The sequence below is a fragment of the Anastrepha obliqua genome, chromosome 2 (assembly GCF_027943255.1).
Source record: "Anastrepha obliqua isolate idAnaObli1 chromosome 2, idAnaObli1_1.0, whole genome shotgun sequence".
In the NCBI taxonomy this organism is placed as follows: domain Eukaryota; kingdom Metazoa; phylum Arthropoda; class Insecta; order Diptera; family Tephritidae; genus Anastrepha; species Anastrepha obliqua.
In genome coordinates this window covers 571846-594095 of record NC_072893.1, presented here as the reverse complement: position 1 = coordinate 594095, position 22250 = coordinate 571846, and the positions used below count along the sequence as shown (strand labels likewise).

The 22250-nt window shown below is 34.2% G+C and overlaps 2 protein-coding genes across 10 annotated transcripts in view; one reads left to right on the top strand and one right to left on the bottom strand.

Annotated features, from left to right (window-relative positions):
* The window catches only part of LOC129239099 (dual specificity protein kinase splA), a 76345-nt gene extending 71214 nt beyond the window's left edge, over positions 1-5131 (bottom strand). For all 8 annotated transcript variants that reach the window (XM_054874394.1, XM_054874392.1, XM_054874396.1 and 5 more), the window contains exon 1: positions 4971-5131. The gene's annotated coding sequence lies outside the window, so the exon portion shown is untranslated. The remainder of the gene's footprint in view (positions 1-4970) is intronic.
* Positions 5132-8373: 3242 nt separating this feature from the next.
* LOC129237361 (uncharacterized) lies at positions 8374-20989 on the top strand. 2 transcript variants are annotated; one of them, XR_008581756.1, is made up of 7 exons: positions 8374-9088; positions 10621-14142; positions 17404-17578; positions 18168-18189; positions 19503-20018; positions 20081-20507; positions 20657-20989. XR_008581756.1 is itself a non-coding variant. In XM_054872050.1 (6 exons), exons 2-6 carry the CDS (start codon positions 10654-10656, stop codon positions 20262-20264), a joined length of 4386 nt encoding a protein of 1461 aa, XP_054728025.1. In that variant the 5' UTR covers positions 8374-9088; positions 10621-10653; the 3' UTR covers positions 20265-20569. The 2 variants fall into 2 exon arrangements, 1 of the variants encoding a protein (XP_054728025.1); XM_054872050.1 differs by lacking the exon at positions 20657-20989 and having other exon boundaries at positions 20081-20569.
* The last annotated feature ends 1261 nt before the right edge of the window (positions 20990-22250 follow it).

The window sequence follows — 22250 nt, the reverse complement described above, 5'->3', positions numbered from 1 at the left end:
AGAGTTTCCACTATAACTAAGTCCTATTATTTATCTCTTCAATACAGGCTTGGCTAAAAAAAATTCGTTCGAATAAAATACAAACAAAATTTAAATTTTACACAATGAAAACACAAAACTAACTTCAGACGAAAAATATTCCCAAGCAAATTTACCTTTCCCTAATAAAAATACAGCAATTAATTAAAAAGAATACTTTAGTATAAAGCGCACAATAAATGTAAAATGAGTCATCAAATTTTGTTTTTGAATAACTTTTTTATTAAATAAAAAAAATGGTTTTAAGTTACTGAAATCTTTACTTTAACCTTTGCGCGCTCCATTGTTTGTTTATTTGAATACTGCAGCTGTCTAGATCACAAGTGTCAAATATGATTGACGCAGAACGCTATTTGCAAAAATCAAAAATCTTCCGATAGGGTGATTAATTTTGCGCCACCTTGTACAAGTAACACATTCAAAAACTGGTGGGATGGGTTTCCTTAGAAACCATTAACACCAATCAAGTATGAACTCTCTAGCGAGCTTGTTGTTGTTGAAGTGGTTGAGTATTTCTACTGAAGTAATCCGGATCCGAATGGAAGCCAGCTCGTGCGCCACAGTTCATCTTAGACCCTGCTCTCGGCGGAAAACGTACCGTAAAGTCTTTCTTGATGTTAAGATTGGGGACTGTGTAGTCTGATTTGCGAGGGAACCTGTAGGAGGATCTTGCTGGCACTGTACGATGACGATGTTCTTTGTATCTTTTTCAGCTTGGTTTGGTTGTATTTCTTTTCTATTGCGGGCCACCAGACTAGTACCGCATATGTTGGTATTGGCCTTACAATTGCTGTGTAGGACCTTTTTTCCCAACATTCTCTTACACGTGTAAAGGGCTATATTCGCTTTCTTTACCCTGTATTCTACGTTGGACTTCCAGCTGAGTTTGGGATCTAAGATAACACCCAAGTATTTTGCCTGTTGGGTTAGCATAAGACTAACGCCGTTTAATTTTGGGAGATTAAAGTTTGGTATCTTGGTTCTCTTAGTGCATAGCATCAGTTCAGTTTTGCTCGGATTTACACTTAAACCACAATCTGTGGTCCAATTGCTTAGTAATGCCACAGCTCCTCCCATAATCTCACTGATTATGATTGGAATGATTCCTGAAAGCATTAGCACTATGTCATCCGCATACGCTAATGCTTTAATTCCCTTTCGGTTGAATTTGGTGAGGATATTGTTGACAACTAATAACCACAGCGAAGGGGGTAGGACCCCCCTGTTGACAGAGCGTTTTACCGTGCTGCTGCCTACCTCACCGATGATTATTCTAGTTTTAAGAATGTTCTCTATCTATTCGTTGAGACCTATGTCTGTGCCTAACATATTAAGATCCTCACTTATGGATCTTATGCTAACGTTGTTAAAAGCCCCCTCTATGCCCAGAAAAGCAACTAGTGAAGAGCTGTCCCTGTAGATTTTCCTTTGAGGTAGGCATGTTGGGATGATGAAATTGTTGTGTTTGTAATATTTTCTCTGAGATATACATCCAACAATCGCTCGAGAGTTTTAAGAACAAAGAAGGATAAACTGATGGGTCTGAAATCTTTCTCTTTACCAGCTTTGGGGATAAAAATCGCCTTAATCCTCCCCCAGCTTTTTTGAAAAAGACCTCCAGCCACGGAATCGTCGTTTCCCACAGCATGTCAGAGAATATCCCATCTGGGCCGGCTGCTTTGTATGGTTCAAAGATAAAATAGTATCCCATAGAATTCTATCTTGGGATACGATGTGGTTGATTGTATTGGATGACAGGTTGGACGTTTGAACACTGTTACTATTACTTTCAATACATTCTGTGTTACCTGGGAAATGTGTTTTTATAAGATATTCTAATGTATCGGCCGAGGATGTTTTCTATTCCCCGTTATCTTTCCTCAAGAAAGAAGGACAGGAGTGTTCTTCGGATAAAAGCTTACCTAATCTGGCCGTATCTTTGGTTGATTCAGTGAAACTACAAAAATCTGTCCAAGCTTCTTTCTGAGCTTTTTTGATTGCTTTCTTGTATTCCCTAAGGGAATATTTGTAGCGTTTGAAGTACTTGTCTTTTCAGTAGATGTTGAAGATTTCTCTTGTGATTTTTCTGAGTTGACTTAAATCTTCATTCCAGCAGCGGTGATTGGAAGCTGTGGTTCAAAAGTATATGTATATGATCGGCCAATCAACATATTAATTAACTATTTAACATATGACTTCAAATAAACTTTACAAATTTTATCTAAAATATATAACCATTTTTAATTAAATTTAGAGTTTTATCTCAATTCGCTAATTTTAATTCCTGTTTATTTTTATTTTACGATCAGCTGTTTTTTTCACTTGCAAATTATTACGAGTAAAAATGTATCCAGTAAAAAAATGCAACTTCCCCTCAGAATGAAATGTAATTTACCTCTCTAACTTTCCCCTACTTTTCAAGTTTTTTGGATACATACATGAACACCAAAACTTGATAACTGTTATAACAATTGTTACAAATTATTTGCTTCATGAACAGGTCTAAGCTTTGTCAAAGTTGACCAATAAGTCATATATTTACATAGGTCTATCTTAAATAATTCTGCCCGATAATACAATAAAACTCTCTGCTAATTGAAAGCTGGTGTGTTTAAAAATAGCCTTGAAAGGTTTCTTGAAGTGCAAATCTTTACCAATCTCCCAAGTTTTAAAATATTATTATCGTAAATTTTGCTCATTTCTGATTTTTTCGAAAAAATCGGTATTTCTGCGCTTTTTAGGCTTTTATAAGTAGTTCTGCAGATTCATTTCATGCATCTATAAATCCGTTTTTGCAGGCATAAGGATTGTCATTATATAAAATTTCAAAGTCATGCTGTGTGTGATCACTCTTTTTTACTTGCCTCTCTGTGTGTGATGTTCAAGTATTGAATGTGAAAAGAGAAAGAATAAGTTGAAAGCTAAGCAGTGATTCGACGATTTTCTTCTGTTTAAAAATATACATATGTACATACGTAAGTGAAAATGGGGATTAATGGACAAATGTAGGTCGCTAGTACATAGTAAAAATCTGTTATTTTCATCAGTTTGCATGGACGTCATCGCTTCCCGAAATTCAAACGAGCATTGCATTCTTGTCACGCCAAGCCAGAAAAGATATATGCATCGCTCAATTGCTGCAAGAGTCTCCCAATCAAAAATTGTTTTTTAGATAAGTATGCAGAAATGGCCACAACCTCCTTTTTATGGTGTGTGTTCATGGCGATATCATGGCGATTTCGATTTTAAATTTGAAATCCCACTGGCTGCAGGATTCCTTAGCAATGAACCTTTTTTCGTTTAATAATCTAAACTATGTTTTGTAACATCTGATCATTGCCATTTTTTTATAAATATACAGATGTTGAAAATAAATATGAGGAAAGAACTGAAGGAACCTCCAATCAACGCTGTAGTTATGCTATCATAAAAAATATCGCTTAGCTTGCGGTTTTGATATCACAAAATATTCTGTAAATATTCAAATTAACGATTAATAAAGCAATGAGCGCTGTGTGAAGGTTCCTTGTATTGAGAAGTAGCAACCATGATAAAAACATAGTAAGAACCAGTCTCTCAACTCCTCGGCTATAATTTTTTTTGTTTAAGGTTTGCCAGCATCATAAGGCCTTTCACCGGAGAGCATGCAGATGCCATGCAAAAACTACCTAACGAAATACAATATAAACATAAAAACAATTTCAAATTTTACGTGAGAGTGCATATGTGTGATTCAATAATAAAAAGGTTTGCTCAGTAAGCAGCTTTCTCGTTCCCTCTTGACAATTGGGCTCCCTTAACAAGCCATTGGATTGCTAGCTCTAGAATCTTTCAGTAAAAATGGAGGAAAAGTAAAATTTTTAGAAAAAAAAACATTTAATTTTCAAAATGGCAACAACTATCTATAGAGTTTGTATCGGTATGTCCAGGACTAATATGAAATGAAATACATCCTGAAATAATGCTTAAGTCACGACATGATAGAGCAATTGAGACAATCTGAGATCGATACATTTTTGGAGAATTTAAAAGGCTTTATTTTTTATGATGTGGTGATTTTGAAGGAATTCATATTTTGCAAAGAGCCAGAACTTGTTTCCAATGAGCCTTAGCAATGAGGTTTAGCAAAGCTCAGTAAAAGCTCAGTGAATGTTAGCGCCGACGGCAAGGACCTTTTTTTAAAACAGAAATATAGGAATGTAGTTGGTAATGTAAGAATAATCGTGATTTGGAGGTTAAAACTCCAAACTTATGAGGGCAAACCGTAGTATAATAAGATGTTAAAGTTCGTTTTAGTTAATTAAGTTTAAGTAACGAATCCGCTTCTTCTATGAAATAATTCATTATGACCCTATTTATGATAGCTTAGTTAACATAATGGCTCCATATTGGCGAAACTTCACAACTTCGTGATCGGTTTTAAATTTAAAAATTAATTCACAAAATATAATCTTGGATATCAGAATTAGCAATTTCAGCAAATAACTTCTATTTGTACCATATATTTATTTGTACGTATAAATGCGGACATGTATGAAATATGTACTTTTACATTCAAATATTAATTGAAATTTATTTTTTAAGCCATTCGCTGTTTGGTTCCATTTAAGTACAAAAATACTTTCTTGCTAACATTTTCCCCAAAATGGATTTAATTTGTTCCTTCTTAATCACCTTCTTAAATGAAACCTTTTGTAAGGGAGTGCCAAAAATCTAATGAGCAAACCGTTAATAATTGAATCGGGTTACATATGAATGTATGTATGTATGTATATAAAGAAAATAAAAAAATAAAATGGCCTATAATTATCACGAATGCACAAACACCAAAAGAAATTCAGCACACAAAATGTTCACGCCATTTGGTTTTTTATTCTTAATTTTATCTATGCAAATTCATAAATAAATTTCCAGGAGATAAGATGGAACACCTGAACTCTATTAGAATAATCCACTGGTCTGGGAGCTGGTTAGGTTCCTTGTAGCAGTGAGCACTGGATCATGCATTCTTTGGAAGGTGTGGTAAAAGATTTCGGGGATAATTAACTTCCAATTATACACACGCGAATTTAAAATTTAAGAACTAAAATTTAAGTATAATATTTTTAGGTTTTTATCCAAATTTTACCCACTTGTCAAATTTTACACATCGTAGAAGAACTAAACTAAAAATATTTTCGATTTCTAATTTATTTCAATGAAAATACAAAACTTACTATATTTTTTATCATGACAACTACTACGCAACGCGAATCTATTAAAGGTGGTATCGGTAGACCAGTTAATTTGGTTTTTTTCTTTCGCCGTATGCATCCGGATGTCAGAATAAAATGAGGTGACGAAAAACCGCTGTATCCCCACCATTGTCGCAAGGTGCTAGCTCCAACTTCATGTCGGCTGTGCAACTTAGTTCGTTCTTTTCTTTTTCTTTTGTCGTGACATTTTTATGTACAAAACGTTGTTGTTGGTCTAGTGCCACCACCTTTAAAAAATGCGCCTTGTTGCAACGCATTTCTTAGAATTTTACTTTTTATGCGGCATGTAGATATACAATGTGTGTTCAAAAAATAAGGTGAATTTTCAAATTTCGCGTCTACGTACATTCGACTTTCGATTATTACTTTTTTTATGCAGATACACTCATCTCGAAGATATGTTCACGGCTTTAGCAATATAGCATGTTTAGTTTGTTTTTGAGAGGCATAAATAAGACAAGTGTTTTGCGCGTTCAGCGATTTTCTGCTATCGACTCTTGGCTCTACTGGACTCTTCCACTGGGACGATTAAGCTTTGGTTTCGATGTCATAACCATATACCCATGATTCGTCACCAGTTATGATCCCTTTAAGCAAATCTGGATCATAGTAGACGTCATTCAACAATGTCTGAGCGATGCTCATGCGCCGTTGTTTTTGGACAAAATTTGGCAATTTTGGAAGGAACTTCGCTGCCACACGCTTCATGCTCAAAATTTCCGAAAAGATTGCATGGCATGAGCCAACCAATATGCCGACATCCTCAGCAACTTCTCTATAACAATTTTCTTCACTTTCTCAACAATTTCATCGATTGTTGATGTGCTGGGGCGTCCAGAGCGAGCGACGTCATTCACATCTTCTCGACCTTCTGTGAAAAGCTTGTACCACTTGTAAACACTTTTTTGACTCAGAGTACTCTCACCGTATGCCACTGTCAACATTTCAAGTGCTTTTGAGCACTTAATTCCATTTTTTACACCAAACTTGATGCAACTTCTTTGAACCATTTTTTCGATAGCAGAAAATCGCCGAACACGCAAAACACTGGTCTTATTTATGCCTCTCACAAACAAACTGTGTATATGCTATATAGGTGGAACTGTGGACATGTCCTTGAGACTAGTGTCCCAACATAAAAACAAACAAAAAACAAAAATCGAAAGTCGAAAGTCGAATGTACCTGCAAATTTGAAAATTTAGTTTAGTGTATTAGTGTATGTATGTATGTAGTTACTTATGAACAATTACTTGACTCTTTATTGTATACATATTAATGCATTTTATTTTTTTCCATTTTTTACAGTTCAACAAAGGTTGAAAATGATGCCTAAGCAAAAGTCCTACCGCAAATTATCTGACCACTGATGAAATATTTAATATTTGCAAATATGTATTCACATGCATTTATCTAACGCTATTTTAAATAATAAAAGGAAATAAAAAATGATTTTTTTGTAACATCGTTTCATTTATCATAATCGTCTTTCCTGATTTTTTGAAAACAGATCACAAATTCAATCAGATCTCTATCAGGATCATATCGTTGTTGTTCCAAACTGACCATTGGAAGACAGCTGACGTATATCGACCTCTCCATATCGGCCCTACTTAGAATACACATTCATCAACTGGGCAAAACTAAAATTTTTATTTTGTTGTATTGAACTAGCAATTGTATGTATTAGTAAGTAAAATGTATAATCTTCACATGCAACAGTACGAGTGAGGATTCCACTTCCCGTTGCATAGGACGACACCACATTATGGCTCTCGCTATTCCTGCTAATCTGACGATTTCACGAGGTCGTGCGTAGCGTAAAGCAAATTATAGGATCTCTGAATTAAGATTGGTTCACAATCCCCGCAAATCCTGTACCGCAAGGGTACACATCATTCTTGATGCGGAAAGTCTAGAAATCCGAAAGGTTGTGCACTTTAGAAGAAGGAGTAGACCTGCGGAAGGAGTTGACCTATTTCCGGAACAATGGCTAGTAAAGGAAAGGGTGGTCTTATTCTTCTGACCCAACCCACTGAAGGTAAGATTTGGTTACATATTGACCCAGAAAAACTATAATAATTCTCTTTTTCCCAAATTTATCTACACAGATATGACAGTGGCAACATACGGGTTCTCTGATCCTCTTATTCTTCAACATGCCGCAATACGTGATGCATCCTCCATCAACATCCTTCTATAATCCCATCTGTGGGCGAAGCAGGAAGGGGTCATTAACACGGAAAAGAAATGAGCCTATTTCTAGTTAATTATAAACTCAGTTGTAAATAGAAATGTTGTAATTAACTCGAACTTTGTTAGATTAGTTGGTTGGTAAGTCTACCCAAAATATTTTCCTGGTTCGCCGTACCATCTTTTTTTCTGTAGACTTCGTCATGCCCAATGTGTATTTAATATGACAAAAATGAAGTTCGGGAATTCTGACAGCTTCTCCCGGCTGGTGACGGCCGAAACAATACCTCCGTGCCAGGGAATCAGACTCAATGGATGAGTCGTTCGTTTTAAGAGCTCAGTGAGGGGAAAATTTCAATGTTGTTTGAATTCGACGGAAATATAAATATGGACAGAAAATGCCTTTCTGGGACAATTTACAGACGAAACATGAAATTCGTAAATTTGATATGTATGTATGTATTTTTCATTATTTTGTACTTTAAAATTCTCAATGGCGAATTTCTTGTTTTCAATAATTACAATGAGCTGTTTATATTTAGTGGATTTTGTCGCTTGCAAAATCAAAACAATTTGAAGCTTCCCTTCAAAATAAAATTTAACTTTGCTCCCTCGATTTCCTTTTCTTTCCTTTGGACCGCGCGATTTCATAATTCTTCCGAATTTTTAACAATTATTTGTCATCATTCACTTTTAATAGTTAATCCGCAGTCCTGTAACGGTTGTTGACCAACGAATTATTTTTGAATTGCACGGCTTGACATGCAATGAAACGCCGAGTACAAAGTAAAGTTAAAACTTTCAATTTTTTTAGTATCTCAGAAAGATATGCAGGAATGAGTTCTCGAAGCACCTTGTACTTACATATCTGTACTTACTTAAGCGAAAATTCAGAACCAAGCCCCACGCTTGCATACAGAATAATCCACCAAGACACTGAGCTCGTATTTAAAACAGTATAAAAGTGAAATCAACGAAGGAAAATCGCATTGAAGCGAAAGCATAAGAACGTCTGCCCTGACATGATTCGATGTTATTGTTCTCATTGTACTTGATTACTACTGTGTTTATTAATTGAGTGAAAAGCAGAGGCATAACTTGGGCACACATTTATATTTTATATGCGTGTTCGTATGTAAAGACTACATTTATATGTCCGCGGGCTGAAGCTTGGCGCCAGACCCAGATGGAGTCATTCAGTCAAACTCTCGCGGTCAAATTATACACAACCTAACGGGATAAATACGGAAATTGAATTTTTTACAATCAAAGAGTTAATATACTTACATATTATTTACAATATAATTTGCACTTCCCCCCAACCTAATGAAGAAGTTATGTTTGTGAATGTGTTAAATTATTTTTCTTTCGCATTAAATAAAATGTAAAACAATATATATATTTAGCCGGAATAATTAGATGGTGTATATATATGAATAAGTGCATACATATTAGAATAAATCGTTGTACAAGTAATGGCTCATTTAAACGCTCATTATTGCAGATACATTTTATTAAAATACAGAGCTATGTTTTGAACAAACACACAAATAAGAATAAAGCATGCAATACGGTACATACTCATATCGTGCTTTAATAAAAAGTAAGTAATGGGTGTGGTGAATTGAGATGAACACAAGTGTACACGTATCTTTATATGTGCATACATGTGGATGTATTTTTGTACTGCTGAAGTCGAAATGCAACCTTAAAGTCATTCTCCCATCTTTCATTAATTAACTTAAAAAAAGTCTCACCATTTCTCTATTATTCTTGCATCCCATTCACTCAGACTCCTACATATATATGTATACAAGTACATACATATATATAATATAATAAATATACACCTAACTCTTTTTTACATGCAAAAAATCGTGTAAAAAATATATGCGACATATGATAAATTTGGGGATAGCCTGCACAACTTTAAAAGAGCGACTAAGGAGAAAAAACCCTAAATATTTTCCCAAAAAACCACGTAATAATGAAATCCAAATCAGATAAATATTTATAAAACAAAAAATCATTTTTATTACAAAAAACCATTAGGAATAAAAATCAATATGATAATGAGAGGAAGCGTGCACGTTTATTACAGACTAGACCAAACATGTTCTCATCAGTACATAGATATGTCAGATACTACATCAGATAAGTCCAGCCCATCTGTCGGGTTTTATTCAAACTATTAATGACTACTGTTGGTTTTTTGCTGTCTCAAGTTGTTTATACAAGGTGGCGCAAAATTAATCACCCTATCGGAAAACTTCTAATTTTCCAAATGGCGTTGTACGTCGGGCGTATTTTACGCTAGTGAACTAGACATCCATAGTATATAAACCTACAAGCAATGGAGGGCGTAAAGGCCAAATAAAGATTTTCATCATTAAAAATTTTTTTATCCAGTAAAAAAATGATTCAAAAACTAAATTGGATATCTAATTTTGCGCCCCCTTGTACAATACTTGCTACACGCGGCCTAAAAATTACGTTGAAATTTTAATGCCCAGTCTATTGGTTAGTTCTAAAATGTACTTATTGCATCGTTTTTGAAGGTATGCATGTACTCGTATATATGTACGTGAAAAATTTGTACTTAATAAGTATTATTTTACTAATTAGTTTTTGTATAATATTATTTTTCGTCTTGAGATCCGTCCAAGAAAGAAAATTTAGTGAACCGTGTTATTTCAAAATCGTGTAAAAAAGACTGTGTAAAAAGAGAGTTGGGCATATATATATACATATATATATATATATATATATGTATATATAATTGTAGATATGTATGTATTTACATATTAGTTTTCGTGTTTTCTTGAAATATTGTTTCTTGGAATTCTGGTTATTTTCTGAGTTTAAAAACTAATCCCAGTAATTGTTAATATTAAGCAAAATAAATAATAAGCGAGAGTTATAATTTTCCCTGAGTGAAAAATATATTAATTGAATTTTAATTGTTTTTTTGTTTTTAATTAATGTAACTTTTTAAATAGTTGCAAATAGAAATCTTTGAAGGCTACTTGCTTCGATTGTAGTAACTCAAAGGTATATTTACTCATGTGCATATAATATCTGTCTGAATAATGACGAGTAATATGAGCTTTTGACTATAATTATGAACTACAATAGTTTTCAGAAAAGAAGCAGATATCTAACTACAAAATGTGGGAAGGAAAAAGGGATGACGGTGCTTTCCTTAATGGTAAAGGAAAAATAAAGAAAAATGTTTCAGTTGATAAAATGGGATTGAACTTGGAAAGCAGTTGTATTTTAAGAATGGGGGATAAGAAAACGTGCGAAGTAAACAAAAGTAATTATCACGAGAGTAACGTTTCGAGTATGGATAGCAAATACATGATTTATGGCTTACAACCTGGAGTTATTGAGCAAAACCAACCCATCTATGAAAATATGAAGCACGATTTGCTCTCAGACCAAAAATGTGTACTAAGAAAATTATTTCGAACTATCGAAAAGCCGGATACTATATATGAGAATTTGTGTCGTGGATGTGGTTACGGCGTTTTTGAAGCAAAAAGCTATTTATGTAATTTTTGTTCATGTGTTGTTGGAGGACTGCGGAATAACCAGTTGCGGCATTTAGAAGAAAGCGATCAAATTTATGTGAATACTGGTGAGAATATTTATGAAAATGTCTGCGTCAAATGCTCTGCTTTGTATAATACAGATGCATGTGAGATCTGTTTAGCGAACGAAAATAAGATGACACCCAATATTTTTGAAGAAATGCAATTGGCAGTTGCTGCTTCCAAAAAAGATCAAATTCCCACAAAAATACCAAAATTGAAATCATTTAATAAGTTTAATAAACAAAAACTTATTAGTGGCATTTTTGGATCGTTGAAGAGAGGAGTAAAAACCAATCAACGTTTTCCAAGTGGTCCAGAACACGGCAGAAAAAAACTTACTCAACTGGATATTATCCATCACGTGGATGGATCCAATAACGTTTTTCGTACAAATGAAACCTTTGATATACAAAGAATATGCGAATTGAAACAAGCCCAAAAACATTTCGCTGAGATTTCTACTAGTGACCAGCATATTTACGGTCGTTTAAAATATTATGAAAGCATTGACAGTGACACTACTACAGTAACAATAGATACATTGCGTATGTTTAGATCCAACTCCCAAGACCAGCTACAAGCATCCAAATTAGATTCTATTTGTTTCACAAACACTAAAGAATTTCATTCACCACCGGCCATCAAAAAGGCTTTGATTTCTTCGAGAAGGCAATCACACATATCGCAACCCCCCCTTTTAGACTTCAATCCACAATGCATTCCAGATAAAAATTTTAATCTACCGAGTGATACCAAGCTTGCATTGCCATTGTCCAATAGTGTTTGTTATTGGATGAAATTATTACGTAAGCAGGTTTACAATTATCACGCTCATGATGCATTATTTGATGATGGGGACTTTACTTCGTGCATTCCAAAAAGTATTCCCTCAAAAAACGTACTATTACATACATATTGCGTCTCTAGTTCGAGTTATAACAATTGTAGTTTGAAGGCGTTCCCCTCTCATTTAGCAGAAACTATGACTAATTTTCCAGTCACTGATAAAAAAGGTGAATTCAAATATGCAGCGCTTATGAATAAAATAAACTCACACTCTGATTCCAGTAGTAATGCTCGTGTTAGTGAGCAAATGGAAAGTCGCTTCGATGTGATGGTGGACGCATTTAAGAAAAATGTGATGACAAAACATTTGCTCTATCATCAGAGAGAGTCGCAACCATCTGTTGATCATTCCAATTCGCTCAGCGCAGTGCCCAAAGCAAACCACTTAACACGATCAACACAACAGCGAACAAAACACCAAATAATATGTATGAATAACGAAAACAATGCAGCTTTTGACTGGCCTGCCGAGCACAGTCCGATTTCAGTAATAAATTCTCAACAAGCGCTCTCAAGAGTTGGCTCCCAAAAATGTCTAGCTAGTTGTTGCTCAGCTTGCAATGTGGTCGAAGGGAAACATCATCGTTGCGGGTGTTTAAACGTGGGAGATCGTATACCTCGTGCCCCGTACTCCGAATTCCAGCAGAAAACAGTGGCTTCAGTTGAAAAAAATGAGAATAAAAAAATAAAAGCAAAAACTTTACTAAAAACGGAAACGGCTGACGCATATAACAGTGCTGTGGCATCTGGTGTTAATAAAAAGCAAGTAAAGCAAATCAACTTTATTGCCAATGCTACAAATAATATTGGAAATAATTCATGCCTAGCAAATGAAGCTCACTTAAAGATTAATTTAGTGCGTTTAATAAATAATAGCTATATATCTTATAGTCTTAATACAAACGTTTTACATTCGTTCTCTAATCGATCACAGTACTTTCATTGGTTACAAGAATGGTTGCTTTGTTATTATAACCCGTGGAGTTTGCACGCCAAACGTACTTTGAAGGTGCTTGCTAATTGTAATAGCTTTGAAATAGCTTTTAAATTATGGGCTATACTGTGTGAGTCAGTGCCGCGACATAAAAGTATGTGGAAATATGATAAACAAGGGGCGAGAGTTGTTATGAAATATAATCGTATGGCAATGCAAAGTGAACTGGAAAACGTAGCTGTTTTTGATGAGAAAAATAGTGAAAATCTATGTGTGAAAAAAATTGTGGGTACAAACAGCCCAATGAAAACCAACGACGAAGTAGTTTTGCGTATAAAGAGCAAAGAGTCTTTAGAAAGAAGTAAAAAAGCTCAAGGGAAATTTTTAGATCTTGATAAAAATGTAGCTGAATTGAATGAGCAGGGTTTAAAGCAGGAGGGTCGCAGCGATAACTGCGATGAAAACATAGAAGTTAGGTTGGAATCATTTAATGAAAAAGCAATCGTTTCCTGCGAAACAAAATCTCCAAATGGTAATGAAGAACAGCAAAAGGAGGAGGATATTTATCAACCCATTTGGAAATTTCAAACTGTTGGAGAAGCTCATGAATCCTACGATAGTGATCCTGAATATTATGATGCAAATAGCCGGTCTACAAGCTCTAAATCCTCATTGGTAAAACAACAAGTAATATCATATGATTCATCAATACCATCGCTTTTAACTTCTGATAATGTGGAAGATCATGGCGAGTGGGAGACAGATGATGAGTTCATGTTCTCAAAAATTGTCGACGGATGTTGCGTTGCTAAAGACACGACACCATCACAAACATTACACAGCTCCGTTACGCAGGGCAGCAATACAAAGACAAGTAGTAATACGAATGTCGCTTCATCAGCGAACTTCAATTTTGAACACCCTCAACTCCGTGCAGTGTGCATATTTTTCAGTCTGAGTGAGCCCAATATCCGTGCCATTATCTACGACTACAAAAGGGCTCAAGCTTCGCAATATTTTTCAAAAAGTGCACAAGTGCACCCAATAACAGAGAATAGGAGTAAAACAGTCCCCATTACGCCAATTAATTACCTTTGGAAATCATCTTCAATTGATCGTGTAATGGATCTGCCTTCAACACCTCGTAAAAACTCAACTTGTTCAACAACCAAGATAACCTCTCAAAGTGGCGAAGCTTTATCAGTTTTTAATTTGAAGTCGGTGAATGCGTGGAAGCTTAACCTTTTAAATATATCCTATGCAGAAGATGAGGAAGATTTGGTAAGTAAGAGTAACTTAATGGGAAATTTTGTATAAGTAAGCCAAGGTATTGGGATATGGGATTTAGTTTCCAGAATCACTGAAACTGCTCGGTTAATGAATACTCATTTAAATAGGCATTCGAAATAGTGAGCAACGAAATTTAAGGACAAAGGCTTCCAATAAGTGAAAGCGACTTACCTCCTTTATGTGAAATGTGTAGACTTTTGTTTATTTTGAAATGCATCCTTCTCTTACTAAATAGCGTTCAAATATGATTCCTTTATATATTTGACATAGCGACCTTCCTCGGAAATAGGAAAGCGTTCCACAATATTTATTTATTTATTTCATCAATTAAAGTATAACTTAAATAGATTACTAATATTAAAGCTTAAATATAATATATGGTAAACAATACTGTGAGATACATTAGTCACAATTCAAAAAGTGTATATCCAGATTAAGTTTTGATTTGAAAGTCTCTCGTGAGTTAGAGAATATATCCAAATGTTTGCATAATTGGTTAGACTGTCTTATACAACGTGCAAGCGGTTAATTTCGACTAAAACTGGTCTTGTGATAAGGTAAATGGAACATATTGCTGAGTCTTAGGTTACGAGTAGGACAATTAAAGAGTATTAGCTCCAGCAAGAAGTGACATTTGATATGATTCGTAACTATGTCCCTTATAAACATTACCGATGAAGTTTTTCTCCGCATTTCTAAAGTTGGCAATGCTAACAAAAGACATCTACTTTTATATGCAGGCAAACTGCAAGGCCAACGAAGTGAATGAATAGCAAATCGAGTGAAACGTTTTTGAACCTTCTCAATTCTTAAAGATGAACCCATGTAGAATGGATCCCAAATGATGCTGCAATATTCGAGGTTTGATCTCACAAGAGAAAAATACAAATTTTTCAGCGTAGAAATATCCTGAAACTCCCTTGAATTCCTTATTACAAAGCCAAGCATAGATCTAGACTTGGCAATCATAAAGTCTATATGTTTGGAAAACGACATTTTCGATGTAAATATGACCCCCAAGTCTTGCTTTTCGTAAATTTTTGTGAGGTTGGTAGTGCCCAACTTGTAATCGAAATCAATCGTAACTTTTCGTCTACTGAATGACATGTGCTGGCATTTACCAGCATTAAGAGGTAAGGAGTTATCATCACACCAAGCTTCCAATCTGGTTAAGTCTTCTTGAAGTCTTATGCAGTCAGTTACGTTCTCTACCCGACTGTAAATTTTCAGGTCATCTGCATACATCAGACAACGTGATGTCTCGAAAACGTCTGGAATGTTATTAACAAACATTAAGAACAATAGTGGCCCAAGATGGCTACCTTGAGGTACGCCTGAGGTAACTTTGATGGCATCAGATTTTATGTTATTTATACGAACGAATTGAGTTCTATCTGTTAGATAAGATGCAAGCCACTTGAGTAAGCTAGGATGAAGACCAAATAGACTATAGAAATGTTCCTTTATTTTGAGTAGCTTTATGTAAAAGTAGCATTACAAGCAATTTTGAAGTAAGCAAACTCACAGTTGGAAATTGAAATAAATTGTATTAATATAAAAAACGAGTATATATATGTATATATGTATATAATTGGCGCGTACACCCATGTTTCACAAATGGAGGGACCTACAGTTTCTAGCTGACTTTTATAAGGAGCTTTTTCATGGCAGAAATACACTCGGAAGTTTGCCATTGCCTGCCGAGGGGCGACCGCTATTAGAAAAACCCTTTTCTTCGTTTTGGACTTTCACCAAACCTACGTTCTCTCTGAATTCCGAAAGGTAGTCACGCACTAACCCATTCGGCTACGGCGGCCGCCATAAAAAAACAGTAAGGAAGGCTAAATTCGGTCCCGACTGAACTAAATATATCCTCGCAAATTTAGTAAAATTTAATTTGGGCTGGCTGGTAATTTTCGGAAAGTTATATTGTAGCTTATAACACCAGAGTAACGAAAGAAACGTATTCTTAATATGCAAAAAGAAGTCTTAGATTTTATCGGCTCTCAATATTAATTATGTCGGTTATAAATTATTGTGAAAAAAAATATATGTGAACTTAGCACTGCCCATTTTAATAAGCGTCTTTGACCCTTATATGCTGAAGCTTTTGTATTTGACGCTTCAAATTTGAGGTATGCATGCTTCATTTGGTCTCCGTAATATACGTGCCATGCTGCTAGAGCTGAACGAATACAGAAAGTATTCTTCCATTTTGTGTTGCGTAATTTACGCTTTTCGAATCCTATCTTTAGCTATGAAGCTGCTTATTGATTAACTTAAAATCATTCCAGAACAGGAGAATAATCCTATCGTTGTCTTTCATTTTTGATTTATCCGTGCTGCTTCTTGAGAGGATTTTCTTTAATATTCCGGCCAGAGCTCTACGTAGTTCGGAGTTCTTCTATGTTGTCTCTTTATGCTCGAAATGCTCCTACTACTAGCGCTTTAATTGAGTTCAACAAGTATTTAATTTTCAAAACGTCGTCTATTGAAATTTTTTAATATTTATTGTAGATAGTTTAATTGTACTTTTTTTACCGCCTATAAATCTTAAAATATGTTCGCTTAGCCTATAAGAATCTATTATATTCATTGGCTTAATAAATAATTAAAAAGAAGCATTGTTTGTATAAGACAGTCATGAAGACTTTTAAGCAACCACCGTCAGGGCTTTTTCATAAAAATTACTTGTTCTGATTTCTATGTTTTGGGTTTACATTTGAGTGAAATGTAGATTATAATATTTTAATAGCACTTAACACAATCTCCAAATTAAAACATATTTTTCTGAACTGGTTTAGGGTCTGATTTCTTTCACGAATTGAAAACTGTGAATGTTGTAAAAATACCGGCATAAGTCACAAGATTTAATCACTGTTAATTAATATATTTTAATATTTTTATTATTTTTCGGCAATGTTTGCATTTTGCTGCTTAAAATGTGTTAAATTTAACTCACTATTGAAAGCATTTCATTGTGGCGTCTGCAATGAAACCTAAATAAAATATTATATATTTTTCCGACATTGCTAACGCTGAGATCCCGTAGAGTTACTGTATGATACTAGCGCAGTATACAGCTGTATATTAAGCCCTTCTTATATATGATACTTATAACTATATTTTGATACGCTCCTCGAAAACGTGAAGTCTATTCATTCGGTCTAATTTGTAATGATCGCTATAGGAGTTTTTTAATATTTTAATTTGGATGTGTTTCTTATATTAAATGTTTTATTAATTTTTTAGATCGTGTCAGAAAATGAGATTTTGCGATCGCAAATATTTAAGGAGGAACCCGAAAAACCGGCTTCTGTCAAACCCACCACTTTACAGCGCTTCAAAAGTGCTTCTTTCGGAAATCTTTTGGAAATACCGAATGAGGATGACAAGAAATCTATTACAGAACGTATGCGAAACAAATGTAAGTATGCACTTTGACTTTATGTAATCGCTATATTTTTTATTCAGCTTCAGTCATATATAGATATAGCCGCTTAAACCTTTATGCGATTTATTTCCAAACTCTTGGTTATTTTATTTGTGTAGGTGGCCCAATTGAATTGTTTCTTTTTAGAAGATTTCGTTTTCTTAAACTGAACTAAAATTTATTGAACATGAAAAAGAATTTAAATTTGAATTTGAATTTCAACACAAAAACCTCAGAGAGCCCTATTGACCATCATAGCCGCCCAATTATTACAGGTGGAGGGGCTTGACTTTTTGTGGGCCAGAATCGTTTACATTTTCTTATGCCAAATTGACCAGATGGGAAATTTGTAATTAGAGAAGAAGATAGTTGGCTGTGTTCATGCATGTGCTACACCTTTGATGTTTTCCAAGGCTCTATAAAAAGCTCCTTCCAAGTTTTCAATCTAATATAGCTTTATAAAATTTTTTTTAACGATGCAATTTTAAGGTAGTGGCAGTTCAATTGGGTCATTCTCTGCTGTAATTTTTACAATAAAATTGTAATTTTAATATGATTTATTAACTGTTTCATTTTCTTACAGTGCAACGCGGAGTTTTCAAGCTGTAAGTATACACCGAAACGAAACCTTGTTTCGAAACGAAAGATCTATAATTCACCTGCAATTGTATGTATTGGGTATCGGTTTTTAATTTTAGATTGAGAAGTAGGTAAATAATTTCTTTTGTTTGATTTTATGACAAATACGAAATGGCATTCTGTGTGGGACTAGTTAACAACTATTTTCATTGAAAAAAATATAATATCTTCATCGTCACATTGAAATGTGACAAAGAAAGCTGGACAAATTCCAATATATGTATTTAAAAAACGAACAATTGTCCGTACAGCTGGTATCGGAAGAGTTGTCACATTTTAAGCTTGAGTTTCATTTTCAAGTTTTTAAAGTTTGGCCATGAAACTATAAGCGTTCCAATTTGCTGTATTGTATACTTATTTATGTGTGTATATGCGTATTAGGGTCACCGAGCGTAGGAAAAGCCCCTTGAATTACTGCCAATCCTAAAACAATCTGGTAGAAATTCCAGGACTCAGGCTTGGTCATGTCGAACAACTCTAAGGGGTATTGTAATGGATATCATTTGCCAATATAAAATACATACTGACACTGACCAATCTTAACTCTATAGTTAAATTTCACTTTTAAAATGATTCGCAGTATTCCTATAACATCACTTTCTCAGATAGGGTTCATAAAAGTGGACTAAGGCAAGAGGGTGTGGCACTGTTAAAAAACGTTTTTTATTCAAAATTAACGTTTTTCGAAATCGTGAAACTTAGATTTGATTTTAAATAGACTTCACATTTATCGCTCTGGCTCTCTATGCATTCTATTTATTTATTTCCTCAAAATCGAATTCTTAGGAATGCTGATGAAAGTTGTATTTTTGCTGAATTTAGATCGCAGTTATTCTAACAGCAACGGAAATCTCTCGGAAGGGAATCTTGTACTAAATGTAGGTTACTCGTGTTGGCTAACGCCAATAGGAACGTCAAAGCGATTTACATCATCTCCGGCTTTCTCTTTATCTGAATAATAGGTCTGATTTACGAATCTACGAAACTTTCCATCATAAATAAAGTACCTTAAGGCCACGGAATATTTATTCTCTAGATTTCTGTTCAAATTGATTTTCGACAGCCGTCTCATCCGAAAACCCGTGATTCCGTTAATTGTTCCTTAAAATTGAAAAATAGGTCAATGGGCACAACAGGCAAGACTACTAGAATGAAATAAAAATGTTGGAGAGGCACTTAATTGTTAACCGAATTGAAACTCTAATGAAAATATTTATTCATGTTTCAAAATTGTTGACTACCTTATAAACTATTTTCAACACTTTTTATTCCATTGTAGAAATATGCGTTCACCAAAAAGCGAGAAAAAACGAAATGGCATCTTTCGCCCTGTAAAAACGGGAAGTTTGTACTTAGAAGAGGGCATGCGACCAAAGTTTCCGATTTTCTGCGCGTCACTGGAGCAATTAGAGATGAATGAATCCATAAATCCAAATGTCCCACGCTTTGTTGTAGACTGCGTATCTTACATTGAACGGAAAGACTGCATATTACAAGATGGATTATATCGAGCCTCCGGCAACAAAGTGGCCATTGATGAATTAAAGCAAAAATTATCAGAAAGCTACATTTACGATTCGAAACTGTTAGTAGCGGATGATATACATACAATCACCAGTTTACTAAAGCAATTCTTTCGAGAACTAAGTAGCCCTCTGATTCCCCAACCGATATACGATCGCATCGGACGCAATTGCTCTGATGCTGCTGGTATTGAGATGTTACGAGATGTCCTTGAAGAGATACCTGAACCTAATCATGCAACGTTGAAGTTTCTTATCCGACATTTGAAGAAGTAAGTTCACCAAAATTATTAGCTCATTTTTATAATTAACGCCCAATTTACCTTGAAATCAGTGTGGCAGCCTGCAGTATGGAAAACCGAATGCCCGCATCGAACCTAGCGATTGTATGGGGCCCCTGTATTTTTTCCTCAAACCAAATGGTATTTGTTGACATTGGCCGGATGAACACATTAACTAAATTGTTAATTGAAAATTACGAATATATATTTAGAGAAAATGAACGACTTGTTAATTAAGCATTTAATTTTACATATAAACATTCTCTATTTTAGTTTTACCTTGTTTACATATTTGAATTGGAGTATTTGTCAAAAATTCACTTGTCAAAAAATACTTAAAATTTGTTTAAGCGTAAGTGAAACATAGAATTTAAAGGAAAACATAGTTTTACGAAGACGAAGAAATCATACGAAATGTAGTTATTTATGTAACCATTTAACCAAATTAACAATGTGATAAAATATATTGATTGTGTGAGCGTAAGTTTTAAAGTTATTATATTTATGTATTAAAGGCAAAATAAATATCAAACTTCAAAATATTATTTTTTCAAAAATATTTTTGTTTTGTCAAATTAATCTGTTGTTCACCACCGCTAAAATAAACAAACTTGTCGCTGCTCAATAAGGATGGAGGATGAAAGAACCTTTGTAGTAGAAGTAAGGGCGCACGGAATTTAGCGGACGTGGTTTTTATCCAATATCAATGATATTTATGTGGAATCTAAATGAGGCGGAGAGTAATACGTTTATGTACTAAGTTTGGAAGAGTTTTCCCTCTCCAGACGAAGTTTCAAAAACTTTTTTGACATGAATCGATATGAAAAAATAGGCATTTATGAAAAAACCTGTTTGACTTCAAGATAAAAATTTGTATCCTTGACTTCCGTTGTGTTGTAATCTCTAGTTAATCCACATAAAAATGTAATTTTAATTACATTATACAAATCTGTATTGCCAAAAGTCCCGAAAAATATTTATTATAATATTAATAATATAATAATTAATATATAATATTTATTGAATTGTTTTCTAGTATTACTCCCAATCATAATATACGTATATATGATACACATGTGTTGTTACCATCATCTGCACAGAGAAGAAAAGATTATGCAAAATCCCATTGTTTATAATTACTTTAGAAATGACACAATGTAACGCTTACTGTAACATTTTTTGAAAAAAAAAAAATTGCCTTCTTTGAAGACAAATTTTTCAAAAGTAGATGAAAGTAGTAGATAAGTATTATAATTTTTCCCAAAGAAATTTTGAAATACTCAATGCATCGCAATTTGCCCTCGGCCCCCGATGCGTTGATAAATAAATTGTCAAAACTCGGTCAATTATTGCCCGATTGATGTGAAATTCCGTATACCATATGTTTATACCCTGAGAACGACGACTGTGTCATAAATTTATAAACACAAGCAAAGTTATATCAGCCTGCAACAAAAGTTGCATTTGAACTTTCGAATTTTTTTGACAGGTTTGTGCAAGTTCTGACATTCAATGCGTATCCAAAGCAAACACTTTCATTGCAAAACAAGTATTAGTTTTTCGAACGAAGTTTAAACAGTTCCTCCGGGTGACAAAATGCGGAACAAGTACAAGTCACCTTTCATTTGATATATATATTTATTATTTGTTATAAGAAACTCCACAACATAATTACATATATTGATTCCACCTGGGCCTGTCGTACGCAGGCCAAATAAGGGAAAAGTTTATGAACTAAATCAAAATTAATTTATTTTCTGTTCAACCAACTTATTTTCAAACGGGGTTAATTTCGCATTTTTTATTATATATTAATTATATGTATACAAATAGGCAAAGTAAACGAAGGAGTTTTTTAGGCTGTATGTACATATATACAATGATACTTATTTCGTTAAAATCGGTTTTCCCCTCTATCACCCATAATTTGTTTTTTGTGTAGATAAATTATTTTTTTCACTGTTTTGAAGGAATAAAAACTAAGAAATATTTGCTCAAAGTTCGTATATTTTATCGAAACCGAACAGAGCCTTTGTGCCCGAATATGACCAAAGCCAAGTTGGGTGTTTTGTGAATATTTCGGTTACATTCTTTCTCATAATAAATAAAGGACGCCCAGCAGAACTACTACTTTTTCTCCTTTATTAATATAAATTCAGACATCATTTGAATTTTCGCTAAAATTTCATTATCACACACAAAAGTGTGAACGATCCTATCCGA